The 15,706-nt window shown below is 38.1% G+C and overlaps 1 protein-coding gene across 4 annotated transcripts in view; it reads right to left on the bottom strand.

Annotated features, from left to right (window-relative positions):
* Positions 1-15,706, bottom strand: part of RIMKLB (ribosomal modification protein rimK like family member B) — a 70,825-nt gene that overhangs the window by 40,618 nt on the left and 14,501 nt on the right. For 3 of the 4 annotated variants that reach the window (XM_043564504.1, XM_043564508.1, XM_043564506.1), the window contains exon 2: positions 13,991-14,222. In XM_043564504.1, the coding sequence (XP_043420439.1) occupies positions 13,991-14,165 (175 nt within the window). In that variant the 5' untranslated portion in view covers positions 14,166-14,222. The remainder of the gene's footprint in view (positions 1-13,990; positions 14,223-15,706) is intronic. The other variant, XM_043564507.1, reaches the window with a different exon arrangement.

Below are 15,706 nucleotides of genomic sequence, written 5' to 3'. Positions count from 1 at the left end.
GGATTAAATGAATTAGGACCAGCTGAGCTGTCATTAACACTAACTGTTTCAAATGACTGAATCAACCTCATGATGGCACTATTAACATTAATGGGGTGAGTGGGGGGACAAAGTATATGCGTATATTAAAAGTAGGTAATTGGTAAATCTAGAAATTAAAACCAAAATACCAAAGTAACTCAGTATATGTAAAAGCAAACTGATTTCTTCTTACAAAACCATTTTTTAAGAAGAAAAAAAGGGGTGCCTGGGTGGCTCAGTTAAGTGTCTGACTCTTGATCTCAGCTCAGATCATCATCCCAGGGTTGTGGGATCCAGCCCTGCATTGGGCTCTGTGCTGGCAGCATGGACCCTGCCTGGGATTCTCTCTTTTCCCCTCTCTCTCTCTCTCTCTGCCCCCCCGCCACTCATGCTCTCTCTCTTCCTCCCTCCCAAAACTAAATAAAAATTAAAAAGGAAATAAAACGAAAAAAAAATATTTCCAGACACAACAGCTTTTCAGAGACATAAAAATATGTGAAAAGAAGATTACAAATTGTTTCAGGTATGAAATAAGTTTTGGAGAATATGAATCTGAGTTGTTGCCATCTCTCCCTAAAGAAAACAAAAGTCTTCATTGGTAAGGTATAAAAAAAAAAAATCACAGGGCCCTTCTAAAATGCTAACAAGTACATGCCACAAAACTTCTGTTTTATGAAAGACACAAATTACATAAATATGTATTACACACGCATAGAACCTAAACAGTAAGACAGGCCTATTATAAATCAAGTGTAGTGTCATGACCTTTTGTGACCTTTTCAAAGCAATGTGTATTTTCCGGTGAATTTGCTAGAGTAAAACAAAAAGCTTTAGTTTAACTCAAGAAGTGATTTTGGGAATAACAAATTTTCATCAGGGCAAACTTTCTCTACATTTATTTTACATTAAAAAAAATTTTTTTTAATGTTTATTTATTTTTGAGAGAGAGAGAGCAAGCCGGGGAGGGGCAGAGACACGAGGTGACAGAATCTGAAGCAGGCTTCAGGCTCTCGGTTGTCAGCACAGAGCCCGACTGGGGGCTCGAACACAAACAGTGAGATCACGACCTGAGCTAAAGTCAGACTGAGTCACCCAGGCACCCCTAGTTTACATTTTTTATTATAGAAACTTCTAAAAAGGAAAGTAGTGAGAACATTACAATGAATTCATCTACTATTCATCTACTTTCAATAATTATCAATTATGCTCTATTATTCTCTACATCCCCATTTTCCCCAACCACAGATTATTTTGAGTCAGAGAAGTCTAGCTCATGCTTGCTCTTCAACCTTTTCTCTCTTCCCTAAAGGTAACCATATTTTTAAAAATTATGATTTATCCTTCCATTAGCTCCCTTTTCTTATTTTTAAAAGTTTTATTTTCTTAAGTTATCTCTACACCGAACGTGGGGCTCAAACTCACAACCGGAAGATCAACAGTCACACGTTCCTCTGACATAGCCAGCCAGGTGCCGCTCCATTATCCATTTTTTAAACCAGCAAAGGTTATAATCACATATCACTCTCCCTTTAGAAAAGATACCATATCATATGTCCCTTTCCCCAACTTCATAATTTCATTTAACAATTTCTTATTTTATCAAGTAGGTATTTCAGTATGTGTCTCAAAGGAATTCTTTTATTTATTTTTTATTTGAGAGAGAGACAGAGGCAGAGGAAGAGAGAGAGATTTTTTTTTTTTTTTTTTTTTTTATTTTTTTTTTCAACATTTATTTATTTTTGGGACAGAGAGAGACAGAGCATGAACGGGGGAGGGGCAGAGAGAGAGGGAGACACAGAATCTGAAACAGGCTCCAGGCTCTGAGCCATCAGGCCAGAGCCCGACGCGGGGCTCGAACTCCCAGACCGCGAGATCGTGACCTGGCTGAAGTCGGACGCCCAACCGACTGCGCCACCCAGGCGCCCCGAGAGAGAGATTTTTAAATGGGCTCCAAGCTCAACTGACTGAGCGACCCAGGCAGCCCTCAAAGGAATTCTTGGCTCCATAAATATTTTTTAACAAGGACACAAAAGCACTAGCCAAAAAAAAATAAATATAAATTATACCTAATTAAAACTGGCAACTTCCATCCACCAAAATATTCCATTAACTCCATTAACAGAGCAAAAAGGCAAACCGCAGAGTGAAAGAACATATTCACAATGCATATATCCATTAAGATACAAAATACAAAACATCAGAACAAAAAGAAAAAGGGATTCTGGAAAGGTAGTGGAGTAGGGTGCACCAGGAATCTGTCTCCCTGCCATTATACAATAATTGCACTGGCACAATCAGATATAACTACTTTAGAACTCTCAAGTTTGTGGAAGGACTGAAACTTTCGGGAAATGACAAGAATGGTAAAATACAGTGAATTCTGCTCAATTTCAGCTCTTAACACAGGAGCACTAGCCATCCCCCACCCCTCAGGCATACTATGCATCTGTTCCTGGGGCAGCTGACACACCTTGCAGGAGCCAAGGCTGGCTAAAAGGATCCTGTCCTCTGAATATTGAGTATCTCTCTTCTGATGGCTGGTTGCAGCTTCTGATCATACAATTTAAGGCAAACAGGTCAGTAGCCATTATTGTTATACTACCCCCATCCACTGTTATAAGCCCCTACCAATCCAGGTTAAGTGTTTTCCAAGGTATTTATTTATTTCTTCAAATATCCTCTCTGCCCCCCTCCTCTGTCTGTCTTGCCCTTTTTCGCCCTTCAGGAGCCAGACATTAAAGACCAGGACATTAAAAAACAACTGCATATATGGGAAAACTACAAAGTGCCTGTGCATGACTCGGAAATGGTTTAGAAAAGTCCTGAGAAGACATTAAATTTACATCCCCAGCTAATCCTCAGCAAGGAGACAGCCTACAACAATCAAAGAAATAAAAATGAAAACAGCAAACAAAAAACACAAATCCTAGGGAAGGAAGAGAATCTGATTTCCAGAGTTACCACACTACTAGGGGTTCAAATATGCAGTACTCAGCAAAAACTCACAAAGAATACAAAGAAACAGGAACGTATAGATGTTCAAAGGAATAAATCAACAGAAACTGTTCTTGAAAAAGATCTAACAGCAGAGACATTAGACTAAGATGTTAAAACAACTGTCTCTAAGATGCTAAAAGAACTAAAGAAACATGAGAAGAAAATCTAGAAAACCATGGTGAGCAAAATAGAAATATCAATAGATAAAAACAATACAGAAAGAAGCCAAGGAGTAATTCTGAAGCTGAAAATAAAAAGCACAAAAATGGAAATAAAAAATTCATTGGAGGGATTCAAAAGTAAATGTGAACAGGCAGAAAAAAGAATCACTAAACTTGAGGAGACATACATATTACAGAAGTCCCAGAAATGAGGGAGAGAAACAGAGTACATGGGATGACGAAAGGGAGGGGAAGAAAGGGACAGAGAGAATATTTGAAGAAATAATGACTGAATACTTCACGAATCTGATGACAGACATGAATATCAACATCCAAGTAGCTCAACAATCTCCAAGTAAGATGAACTCAGACTCATGCCGAGACATAACTATAATCAAACTTTCAAAATCCAAGACAAAGAGAGAATCTTAAAAGAAGCAAGAGAAGCAAATCATCATATAATAAGGATCCTCAAATGGCAGATTTCTCAGTAGAAACTTTGGAGGCAAGAAGATGGGAGGCCGACATATTCAAGGTGCTAAAAAAGAAAAGAAAAGAAAAGAAAAGAAAAGAAAAGAAAAGAAAAGAAAAGAAAAGAAAAGAAAAGAAAAGAAAAGAAAAAAGAAACTATCAACCAGCAAAAGCATCCTTTAAAAATGAGGGAGAAATCAAGAAAGACATTCCCAGAAAAACAGAAGTTGAAGGAGTGCATGACCACTAGACCTGTCCTGCAAGAAACATTCAAAGGAGTCCTGCAAGAAGAAATGAAAGGACACTACACAGTGACTAAAAACCATACAGAAAAATAAAAATGTCAATAAAGGCAAATACAGGAGGAATTAGAAAAGCTAGTATTATTGGAACAAAAGTTTCTAACTGTACTTATTGTTTTCTATATGACAATGGAGACTAATACGTTTAAAGGAAAAAGTCATTAATATAAAAGCAAGTATTACTGTAAGACACCAGTATAGGAAATAAGGGACAATAAAAGCTATAGGGTATAAACAAAACAGAGCAATGACAGAAGTCAGTCAGTCCTTAACAGTGATTGCTTTCAATGTAAATGAATTAAACTCTCCAATTAAAAGATTGATGAGGCTCCTGCTCAGGGGGTTAAGAGTCCAACTCTTGATCTCCGTTCAGGTCATGATCTCACAATTTGTGAGATAGAGTCCCATGTCGGGCTCTGCACTGACAGTGCGGAGCATAGGATTCTCTCTCTCTCTCTCTCTCCCTCTCTGTCTCTGCCCCTCTCCCGCTGATATGCTCGCTGTCTCTCAAAATAAATAAAATTTTTAAAAAATGTTTTGAAAATAAAAGAGAGGTTGGTAGAAGTCTTCCATATAAAAGCAGTCCATAAAAACTGAGAGTGGTGGCTGTTTTTTCAAATGTCAAAAACCAACAAAAAATAACAAAGGCTAGAGAGAAACAAGGCAACATGGTTCAAAGGATACAAATAAATCTCCAGACATGACCTTAAGTAAACAAAGATCTAATGTTGCTAATGTAACATTGTGTGGTAATGAGAATATCAATGAAAAACTATTAAAAAAGAATCAAACAAATTTTAGAGCTAAAGAGCACAAAAACTCAACTGAAAATACACACAGTAGTTTACTAGCAGAACTGTTCAAACAGAAGAATCAGCAAACTCAAAAAAGACATCTGAATTACTGAGACAGGAAACTTTAAAAAAAGAATGAGAGGGGCGCCAGGGTGGCTCAGTCGGTTAAGCATCTGACTTCGGCTCAGGTCATGATCTAATGGTCTGTGAGTTCGAGCCCCACATTGGGCTCTGTGCTGACAGCTCAGAGCCTGGAGACTGCTTCGGATTCTGTGTCTCCCTCTCTCTCCCTGCCCCTTCCCCACTCATGCTCTGTCTCTCTCTGTCTCAAAAATAAATAAACGTCAGAAAAAAAAAATTAAAAATAAAAGTGCTGAAATAAAAAAACTGACAATGAAGAATAATAACATATCCAGCAAGACTATCCCTCAAAAATGAAGGAGACATAAAGATTTTTCCCAGATAAAGAAAAGCTGAGATGTTCATCACCAATAGTCTGGCCTTATAAGAACAGCTAAAGACAGTCCAAGTTGAAAGAATACTAGAAGGCAGTGGAGGCAGGGGTACTCCTGACTGGCCCCATCAATGGAGTGTCTGACTCTTGATCCTGGGGTTGTGAGTTCGAGCCCCACACTGGGTGCACAGATTACTTAAACATGAAATCTTTAAAAAAAATGTTTTAAATACGAAAAACAAAGAATACTAGAAAGCAACACAAAAGCATAAAAAAAATAAAACTCTTGGATAAAGGTAAATATATAAATACAGAATCCTAAAATATTCCAATGGTAGTACATAAATCAGTGTTATTGCTGGTATAGCCTTTAAAATTAAAGGCATACAGGGTCACCTGGCTGGCTCACTTGGTCCAGCATGCAACTCTGGATTTCAGGGTCGTTAAGTTCAAGACTCATGTTGGGCCTAGAGTTTATATATAAAAAAAAAAGTTGGGGTGCCTGGGTGGCTCAGTCAACTAAGCATCCAACTGTGGATTTCAGCTCAGGTCATGATCTCACAGTGTGTAGGTTCTGGCCCCACGTAGGGCTCTGTACTGGCAGTACAGAGCCTGCATGGGATTCTCTCTCTGCCCCCACCTTTCTGAAAATAAATGGATAAAATAAACTTAAAAAAAAAGTCAAAAGCAGGGGCCCCTGGGTGGCTCAGTCAGTTGAACATCCCAACTTCAGCTCAGGTCATGACCTCAACAGTTTTTGTGGGTTGGAGGCCCACGTCTGGCTTTGCAATGACAGCTCAGAGCCTGGAGCCTACTTTGGATTCTGTGTCTTCCTCTCTCTCTCTCTGCCCCTTCCCATGCTTGTGCGCCTGCTCTCTCTCTCTCTCTCTCTCTCTCTCTCTTGCTCTCTCTCTCTCAAAAATAAACATTAAAAAAAAAAATTTAATGCATAAAAATAATGATGCCCACAAAACTATTTCAATGGATACAAAATATAAGATGTAATTTGTGACATTGTTAACATAAGATAAGGGAAGATTTGTAAGGGCAGAGTTTGCATATGAATAAATTTATCATCTAAAATAAACTATATAGCATATTACGTAATCTCCACAGTAACGATGAATAAAATACACACCTATAGAAAATACATAAAACTAAATAAGGAACTAAAGCATACCACTATAATAAATTAACAAAATACAAAGGAAGTCTATAAGAAAGGAAAAGAGAAACAAAATAGGTACAAGACATACAGAAAACAGTAAGTCTTACTCTTTCAGTAATCACATTAAAACTAAACAGAAGAGGGGTGTCTCGGTGGCTCATTCAGTTAAGCGTCCGACTTTTGGCTCAGGTCATGATTGTGCAGTTTGTGGGTTCAAGCTCCCCATTAGGCTCTGTGCTGAAAGCTCAGAGCCTGGAGCCTCCTTTGGATTCTGTGTTGCCCTCTCTCTCTCTCTGCCCCTTCCCCACTTGTGCTCTCTCAAAAATAAATAGCAAACATTAAAAAATTGTAAAAAATAAAGGTTAATGAAAGAAACCCCCACAATGAAAAGATACAGAGGGATAGAATGGATAGAAAAAGAAGAGCCAACTATATGCTACTAACAAGAAATTCATTTTAGATGTAAAGACACCCAAAAGCTGAAAGTAAAAGACTGACAAAAGATACTCCATGCAAATGGTTACCAAAAGAGAATACAGGTGGCCATACTTATGAGATAAAAATACCCTTTAAGAGAAAACCTGTCACAAGAGATAATCATCATTATAATGATGAGAGTCAATTCACCAGGAAACTATTAACAATTGTAAATATGCAGACACCTAATAGAGTACCCACTTGCATGAAGCAAATAGTAAAAGACCAAGGAGAGAAATGGACACTAACACAATAATGAAAAATCCAAATACCGTATGTTATGGTATGAAGCAAACAGACAAAACCTCATAAGGACAAACTTCAAGGTGTATTACAGAGCTGTAATCATCAAGACAGTATGGTACTGGCACAAGAACAGACACTCAGATCAATGGAACAGAATAGAGAACCCACAAATGGACCCACAAACATATGGCCAACTACTCTCTGACAAAGCAGGATAGAATAGCCAATGGAATAAAGACAGTCTCTTCAGCAAGTGGTGCTGGGAAAACTGAACAGCAACATGCAGAAAAATGAACCTGGACGACTTTATTACACCACACACAAAAATAAACTCAAAATGAATGAAAAGACCTCAGTGTAAGACAGGAAGCCATCAAAATCCTCAAGCAGGCAAAAACCTCTTTGACCTTGGCCACAGCAACTTCCTACTCAACATGCCTCCAGAGGCAAGGGAAACAAAAGCAAAAATGAACTACTAGGACCTCATCAAGATAAAAAGCTTCTGCACAGCGAAAGGAACAATCAGCAAAAGTCAAAGGCAACCAACGGAATGGGAGAAGATATCGGCAAATGACATATCAGATAAAGGGTTAGTATCCAAAATATATAAAGAACTTATCAAACGCAACACCCAAAAAACAAATAATCCAGTGAAGAAATGGGCAAAAGACATGAATAGACACTTCTCCAAAGAAGACTTCCAAATGGTGAACAGACACATGAAAAAATGCTCAACATCACTCATCATCAGGGAAATACAAATCAAAACCACAATGAGATACCACCTGACACCTGTCCAAATGGCTAACATTAACAACTCAGGCAACAAGAGATGTTGGCGAGGATGTGGAGAAAGAGGATCTCTTTTGCATTGTTGGTGGGAATGCAAGCTGGTGCAGCACTCTGGAAAACAGTATTGAGTTTCCTCAAAAAATTAAAAATAGAACTACCCTATGACCCCGCAATTACACTATCTATTTATCTAAGGTGTGCTGTTTCAAAGGGGCACATGCACCCCCATGTTTATAGCAGCACTATCAACAACAGCCAAAGTATGGAAAGAACCCAAGTGTCCATCGATGGATGAATGGATAAAGAAGATGTGATATATACAATGGATTATTACTCGGCAATCAAAAAGAATGAAATCTTGCCATTTGCAAATACGTGGATGGAACTAGAGAGTATTATGCTAAGTGAAATTAGTCAGAGAAAGACAAATATCATAGGACTTCACTCATATGAGGACTTTAAGAGACAAAACAGATGAATATAAGGGAAGGGAAGCAAAAATAATATAAAAACAGGGAGGGGGACAAAACATAACAGACTCTTACATATGGAGAACAAACAGAGGGTTACTGGAGGGGTTGTGGGAGGGGGGATGGGCTAAATGGGCAAAGGGCATTGAGGAATCTACTCCTGAAATCATTGTTGCACTGTATGCTAACTTGGATGTAAATTAAAAAAATAAATAAAAACAATGACCATTCCCCCCCCCCCAAAGAGAAAAAGAAAATTTCATAAGGAAACAAAACTGAAACACACCACAGACCAACTAGACCTAACAAATATATCAAAACACATACCCCCACCCCAAACAACAACACAATCCAAGTTCTGCAAGGGCAAATGAAATTTTCTCCAGGATAGATCACATGTTAAGCCACAAAACAAATCTTACATTTAAGAATACTGAGGGGCGCCTGGGTGGCACAGTCGGTTAAGCGTCTGACTTCAGCCAGGTCACGATCTCACGGTCCGGGAGTTCGAGCCCCGCATCAGGCTCTGGGCTGATGGCTCAGAGCCTGGAGCCTGTTTCCGATTCTGTGTCTCCCTCTCTCTCTGCCCTTCCCCTGTTCATGCTTTGTCTCTCTCTGTCCCCCCAAAAAATAAATAAACGTTGAAAAAAAAATTAAAAAAAAAAAAAAAAAAGAATACCGATATCATACCAAGTATCTTTTCCAGTTTCTATGGACTGAAACTAGAAATGAATACCAAAGGGAAAATGAAAAACTCATAAATACCTGGGAATTAAATAACACACTCAAACAATAAATAAAACAAAAGGGGTAACAAGGGAAATCAGAAAATATCATAAGAACAGGCGCCTGGGTGGCTCATTCATTTGGTTAAGAAGCATCTGACTCTAGATTTTGGCTCAGGTCATAATCTCACTGTTTTGTGAGTTCAATCCCCATGTCAAGCTCTGCACTGACCCTGCGGAGCCTGCTTGGGATTCTCTCTCTCTCTCTCTCTCTCTCTCTCTCTTCCCTTCCCTGGCTCACTGTCTCTCTTAAAATAAATAAATAAATAAAGTTAAAAAAATTATTAAAGTTTAGAAAAAAAGAGAAAAAAAATATTAAGACAAAAGCAAAACAGAATACCAGAACTTATGGGATGTGGTGAAAGCAGTGTTAAGAGCGAAGTGTACAGGTATAAACATGCACATTAAGAAAGAAGGAAAATCTCTGGGGTGCCTGGGGGCTCAATCAGCTAAGCATCTGACACTTGATTTCAGCTCAGATCATAATCTCACAGTTGTGAGATCGAACCCCACATCAGGCTTTGCGCTGTGAGCGCTTGGGATTTTCTCTCTCTCTCTCTCCCTCCCCTGTTTGTATTCTCTTTCAAGAAAAAATTAACTAAAAAAAGAAATTAGAACACAAATAACCAAAATAAAAAAGAGAAAAATAAAATAAAAATCAACAAAACTAACTTGGATTTTTGGAAAGATTAATAAATTAACAAACCTTTGCTAGACTAAAAAGGGAAAGAAAGAGACTTAAATAAGAAATCAGAAATGAAAGAAAATGTTACAATGGGCACCAAAGAAATAAAAGTAATCATGAGACAACTATGAACAATTACACACCAACAAATTGGATAACCTGGAAAAAATGAATAAATTCCTAGAAACCTACAACCTACTAAAATTGAATCATTGAGAAATAAGTCTCCGAACAAGGAAAAGCTCAGAACCAGATGTTTTCACTGGTGAATTCTTCCAAACATACGTTGTCATTCCATGCAGGAGTGGGATGGATCCTATGGTAGCTGTATGTTTAACCTTTAGAGGAACTGCCAAACTGTTTTCCAAAGGGACTGCACCATTTTACATTCCCATTAGCAATGCAGGAGAATTCCAATGTCTCTATATTCTTGCCAACACATGTTGTCTCTTTTTCATTAGAGCATCCTACCGGCTGTGAAGCTGGGTCTTATTGTTGCGCATGTGGTAACATTTATGCTATAAACAGTGGACATGGAAAAGTATGCTTAGTAAACTGGCTCAAGTCATGATCTCACATTCATGAGTTTGAGCCCCACATTGGGCTCTCTGCTGTCAGTTAGGAGCCCTCTCCGGATCCTCTGTCTCCCTCACTCTGCCCCTCCTGCTCCCTCTCGCGCACTCTCTCTCCCTCCCCCCCCAAAATAAATACATTAATTTTAAAAATAAATAAATAATACAAATAAAAAATAAAAAGCCCTGGAGCGCCTGGATAGTTCAGTTGCTTAAGCGTCTGACCTCAGCTCAGGTCATGATCTCATGGTTCGTGGGTTCGAGCTCCACGTCAGGCTCTATACTGACAGCTCAGAGCCTGGAGCCTGCTTGGGATTCTGTGTGTGTCTCTCTCTGTGCCCCTCCCCCCACTCATTTATTTTTTTAAATAAGCCTTAAAAATAAAATAGATTGAACAGTGCTTGGAAATAGGGTTTCTGAAGGTTTTTAGAAAGATGATAAAACTGGTGTTTAATGAATGAGAAAGAGCTAGAGAGGAAACACTGTAGTGAAAGATAACGAGCTATAGGCTATAGGAATGTTGCAGTCGTTTAAACTTGGGGCCATTAACAGCTTGACTTAGGATACTGAAAAGCAGAACAATTGTCATTTAGAAGGAAAAAGCAAGAAAATTTTGTGGCAGAAATGGCTCTTAAGAATAAAACAGAAAAGCACACATGTGGCTGAGTCAGTTAAGTGTCCTACTCTTGGTTTGTGGGATAGAGCCCTGCATTAAACTCTGCACTGACAGGGCAGAGTCTGCTTGGGATTCTCTCCCCTATCTCTGCTCCTCTCTTGTTCTCACTTACGCCCTTCTCACAGACCTCTTACTACAAGATGTGGCAAATGCAATGGACATCTCTATTCAAATACCTACTCTAAATATAAGTAAATAAACTTAAAAACTACATGTTTAAAACAAAAGATATGTTAACGGTAATACCAGGGCAAAGGACAAAATACAAACCGAAAAGCTGAAATAAGATAGCTTCATGGGGAAGAAGTGAGTTCAATCTTGTCCCACGGGCCTGAAGTGACAGTTGAGAACAAAGAGTGTCCAGTAGGAAACAAAAAACCAAGAACAATGGTTTTCAATCTTAGATTTTTTTTTAATTTCTAATGTTTATTTTTGAGATAGAGAGAGACAAAGAGAGACAGAGTGTGAGCAGGGGAGGGGCAGACAACGAGGGAGACACAGAATCTGATGCAGGCTCCAGGCTCTGAGCTGTCAAACCAGAGCCTGACGAAGGGCTTGAACTCATGAACCATGAGATCATGACCTGAGCCAAAGTCGGACGCTCAACGGACCAAGCCACCCAGGTACCCCAATCTTAGATATTTTTCAACCTATGAAAGGTATTAGAACAGAGATGTCCATTTGCATTTCCCACATCTTGTAGTAATAGGTCTATGTGACAGAAGCTTGGTCTAATAAGAAACCCTGACTTCAGAGGACTGTTGGAAAGGCAGCCTTTGGTTTTCCAACCTTTAAAACAGAGACATACACCATAAGCCTGCGGTTTATGTGTTTAGTGACCTATGTACACTGGCCTTCTCACACATACTTCAAGAGCATGGCTCCTAACACAGTACTCTGTCCAGATTTCTGACTCCAATTTCAACAACTGTATATGCAATTTTGTTGAAAAACCTGTAAGTTATAAAAGCATGTGATAGATTCTGAATTTTAAAGAAAAGATTTGCCCGGATTTGTTCAGGATGTATCTGTCATAGCTAGCTAGAGGGCAGGGGGGTGCAAAGTGATATCCATTCCTTTTATAATTTACCAAAGTTATAATGATTTTACACTAATATGTGTGATCACTTGATTGATGTTAATGTTAATCTTGGCCTTTAGAATATAGGGACTATGTCTCATTTTGCATACCATACCAATTAATTAGCACATAGTAAGTGCTCAAATTATATTTATGAAAGAATGAAACAGGCTCTATCCCAAATCCAGAATCTGAGTAAGTGTTGGACCTATGTATATACATTTAAAGAAAATTGACCAAAAATAAAATAATGTGCATCTTTCTTATAAAGGTAGTAACTAAAACACTCCAGTGAAACAATCTGGAAACAGTTCAGTTCTAAAGAAGTTATTTCCAAAGCAACAATAACTGTAAAAAGGTAAAGTGAATGGAATAAATGTTAAAGGACAGAGAGTAAAGAGCAACTGTTTGCTAAGAGATTTTACCTACTTAATTCTACAGTATCATGTTATTCATCAGGCAAGACTCTGGGATCTATTAACTAGCCTACAAATGAAATTACCCTAATAGCAGATTTATATTCTGTATATTATTAGTTCTCATAATAACCATCTCCCTCCATTTTTTTGATGAAAACACATGTTCTCATTATGATTATAGTCTCGAAGCAAGTTAAGTAACATAGAATCTGTTTTAAGTGTTTGTCTCATATCTTTACTGAATACTATCACTAAACTATGTCTAGTCTTCTAAAAGTTAATCCAAAATGGCACATATATGCCACCATATAATGCTCCCTAACAGAAATGACCTACAAGTCATAACTTTCCAGAGTAAAGACGTAAAGATTCCTAAGTCAGTCCTAAATAATTCTGTTCCTAAGATATCCTCTTGTAACCCTAAAACAAATATGAAATACAGAATTATAAATACTAGACTTATCACCAATTGAGTCAAATTATTCAGACACTTTTATCCAGTGAAGAGAAACAAACGGTGTATTATATACTATATGTATAAAATATTTTATAAAGAAAGAAAAGGAATGCCTGGGTGACTCAATCGGTTGGGCATCCAAGTCTTGATTTCAGCTCAGGTCATAATTTCACGGTTTGTGAGACACTGAGCCTAGCATTGGTCTCTGCGGTGGCAACATGGAGCCTGCTTGGGATGCTCTCCTCTCTGCCCCTCCCCTACTCACATTCTCCTTCTCTCTCTCTTTCAAAATAAATAAATAAACATTTTTTAAAAAGTAGTCAATATTCTGAAGTTTTTAGAAAAAAAGAAAATAAGAATCACATGTGGAATTTGATGAATTTACTAAATTCATTACTGAATTATCCCATGAAGTACAAGTTCTCTCAGGAGCACCTTATAAACAACGTATTTTAAAATTAGAAGACAGTAATAATGGGGAAAAACAAGTAGATTTTCTTTAATTTCTCTCCCAACTATTTCCTAAATAATATCTTAAGAGGTTCAGGTCACCTGAGTGGCTCAGTCGGTTTTGTGTCCGTCTTCAGCTCAGGTCATGGACTTTGGCTCCAGTCATGATCTCACGGTTCCTGAGTTCGAGCCCTGCGTCGGCCTCTGTGCTGACAGCTCAGAGCCTAGAGCCTGCTTCGGATTCTGTGTTTCCCTCGCTCTCTGCCCCTCCCTCACGCACGCTCTATGCATGTGTGTCTCTCTCTCAAAAATAAACATTAAAATAAAAATAACATAAGGGGTTCAATTAATTCCGGGGTTTCCATTTCTTCCATAAAATATGCTACATTTTAAGATCAGATGATTGTAATGTAAAGCTATTAACAATTCCTTCATCCAAATTATTCCTAGAAAATGTGGATTCAACATATTCTAAGAAAAAAAATCCATAAAATTATTTAGTATAGACTTACCCAAGTTTCCTTGCTCGATTGTCAGTACTACTTCATCCATCACCACAGCCCTGAAGTCCAGTTCCTCCTCACAACATTTGGCCTTTAATGCTCGTAAAATCTCTTTTTGGGGATAGTCTTCCCTGATTCGACGATCGGTCAAAAACCACAACTTGGCCGCCACAGAGCTACACATCTTGATCTGCTTGTTCTTCCTTTTCCTGGATTATTTCCTCCTGAATGACGATTCTTTCTAGACAAAGACCAAATACACACACAGGGTAAATAAAGAATTCTACCTAAGGAATTTCATGTCTTTATGCATCTCCCATACATATGAAATTAAATTTTATTTCTTCCTGTTTTAAAAAAAATAGAAAGAAAGAAAGAAAGAAAGAAAGAAAGAAAGAAAGAAGAAAGAAAGAAAGAAAGAAAGAAAGAAAATATACTTGGGGCACCTGGCTGGCTCAGTCACTAGTGTGTGACTCTTGATCTTGAAGTTATGAGTTTGAGCCCCATATCAGGCATGGAGATTACTTTAAAAAATATAGTAAAAAAGAGTGCCTGGATGGCCCAGTCAGGCATCCAACTCCTGATCTTGGCTCAGGTCATGATCCCAGGGTCATGGGATCAAGCCCCATGTCAGACTCCAAGCTAGGCAAGAATTTTCTGTCTCTGTCTCTGTCTCTGCCTCTGTCTTTTTCTCTTTCTCTCTCTCTCTCTCTCTCTCTCTCTCTCTCTCTCCCCTTCTCTGTCCCCTTCCCACTCATGCACTCTATCTAAAATTAAAAAAAAAAAAAAAAAATCAAAACTTTTACAACACTAGAAATGTAGAAACTCACCACCTCCCAAAACAAAATTTCTCCCCATTCCACTGGGGAAGCACTGCAGTTTAATAATTACAGCAGGTCACTTAATAAAAGTGCCATTTTTTAGGGGCGCCCGGGTGGCTCCATTGGTTAAGCATCCGACTTCAGCTCAGGTCATGATCTAACGGTCCATGAGTTCGAACCCTGCAACAGGCTCTGCGCTAACAGTTCAGAGCCTGTAGCCTACTTTGGATTCTGTGTCTCCCTCTCTGTCCCTCCCTCATTCATGCTCTCTCTCCCTCTCTCATAAATAAACATAAAAAAAAAAAATTAAAAAAAATAAAAGTGCCATTTTCAATATTATATACTCAGTGCCATTCCCTGTATTATATATAATCTAGCATTATACTTTTATCTGATCATCTACTTTTGACTGATTTACCCCACCCAAAATGCAAATACCTTGATATAAAATAGACAAGGTTGTAATCATTAGTATATCATATCCCCATATCTCCCATCACGATAAACTCCATTATATATGTTCACGTAACTGTAGTTTTTTTTATTCAATTTTCTTCCCTTGTTTTCTCATATGTATGTATATTTTATCACTAACATATTTATAGGAATGTTTTTTAAATGAGATAGTAACACCTATGTTATTAGATGAGTATCAACACTGAAGTCACTCATGTAACAACTTTAATCAGAGTAATTTGAGACTGTGGAAAAAAAACTTTAGCTGAAATAAATGCTGGGGTCCATTCGCTCAAATTTATTTCAGTCAGAGGACAGCATGCTCTTACTCAATGTTTTTATGCTTACTTTAAATAGAATTTTTTTTTAAACAAATACAGATTGTTTACTGTAATACAAAAAAGGACTTTCTTCCACAAATACAGTGCTGCTTCTCAGAGTTTGCATC

This window comes from Prionailurus bengalensis, chromosome B4, assembly GCF_016509475.1.
Source record: "Prionailurus bengalensis isolate Pbe53 chromosome B4, Fcat_Pben_1.1_paternal_pri, whole genome shotgun sequence".
Taxonomy (NCBI): domain Eukaryota; kingdom Metazoa; phylum Chordata; class Mammalia; order Carnivora; family Felidae; genus Prionailurus; species Prionailurus bengalensis.
The sequence above is the reverse complement of the archived record's forward strand: the minus strand, read 5'-3'. Positions and strand labels throughout refer to the sequence as shown.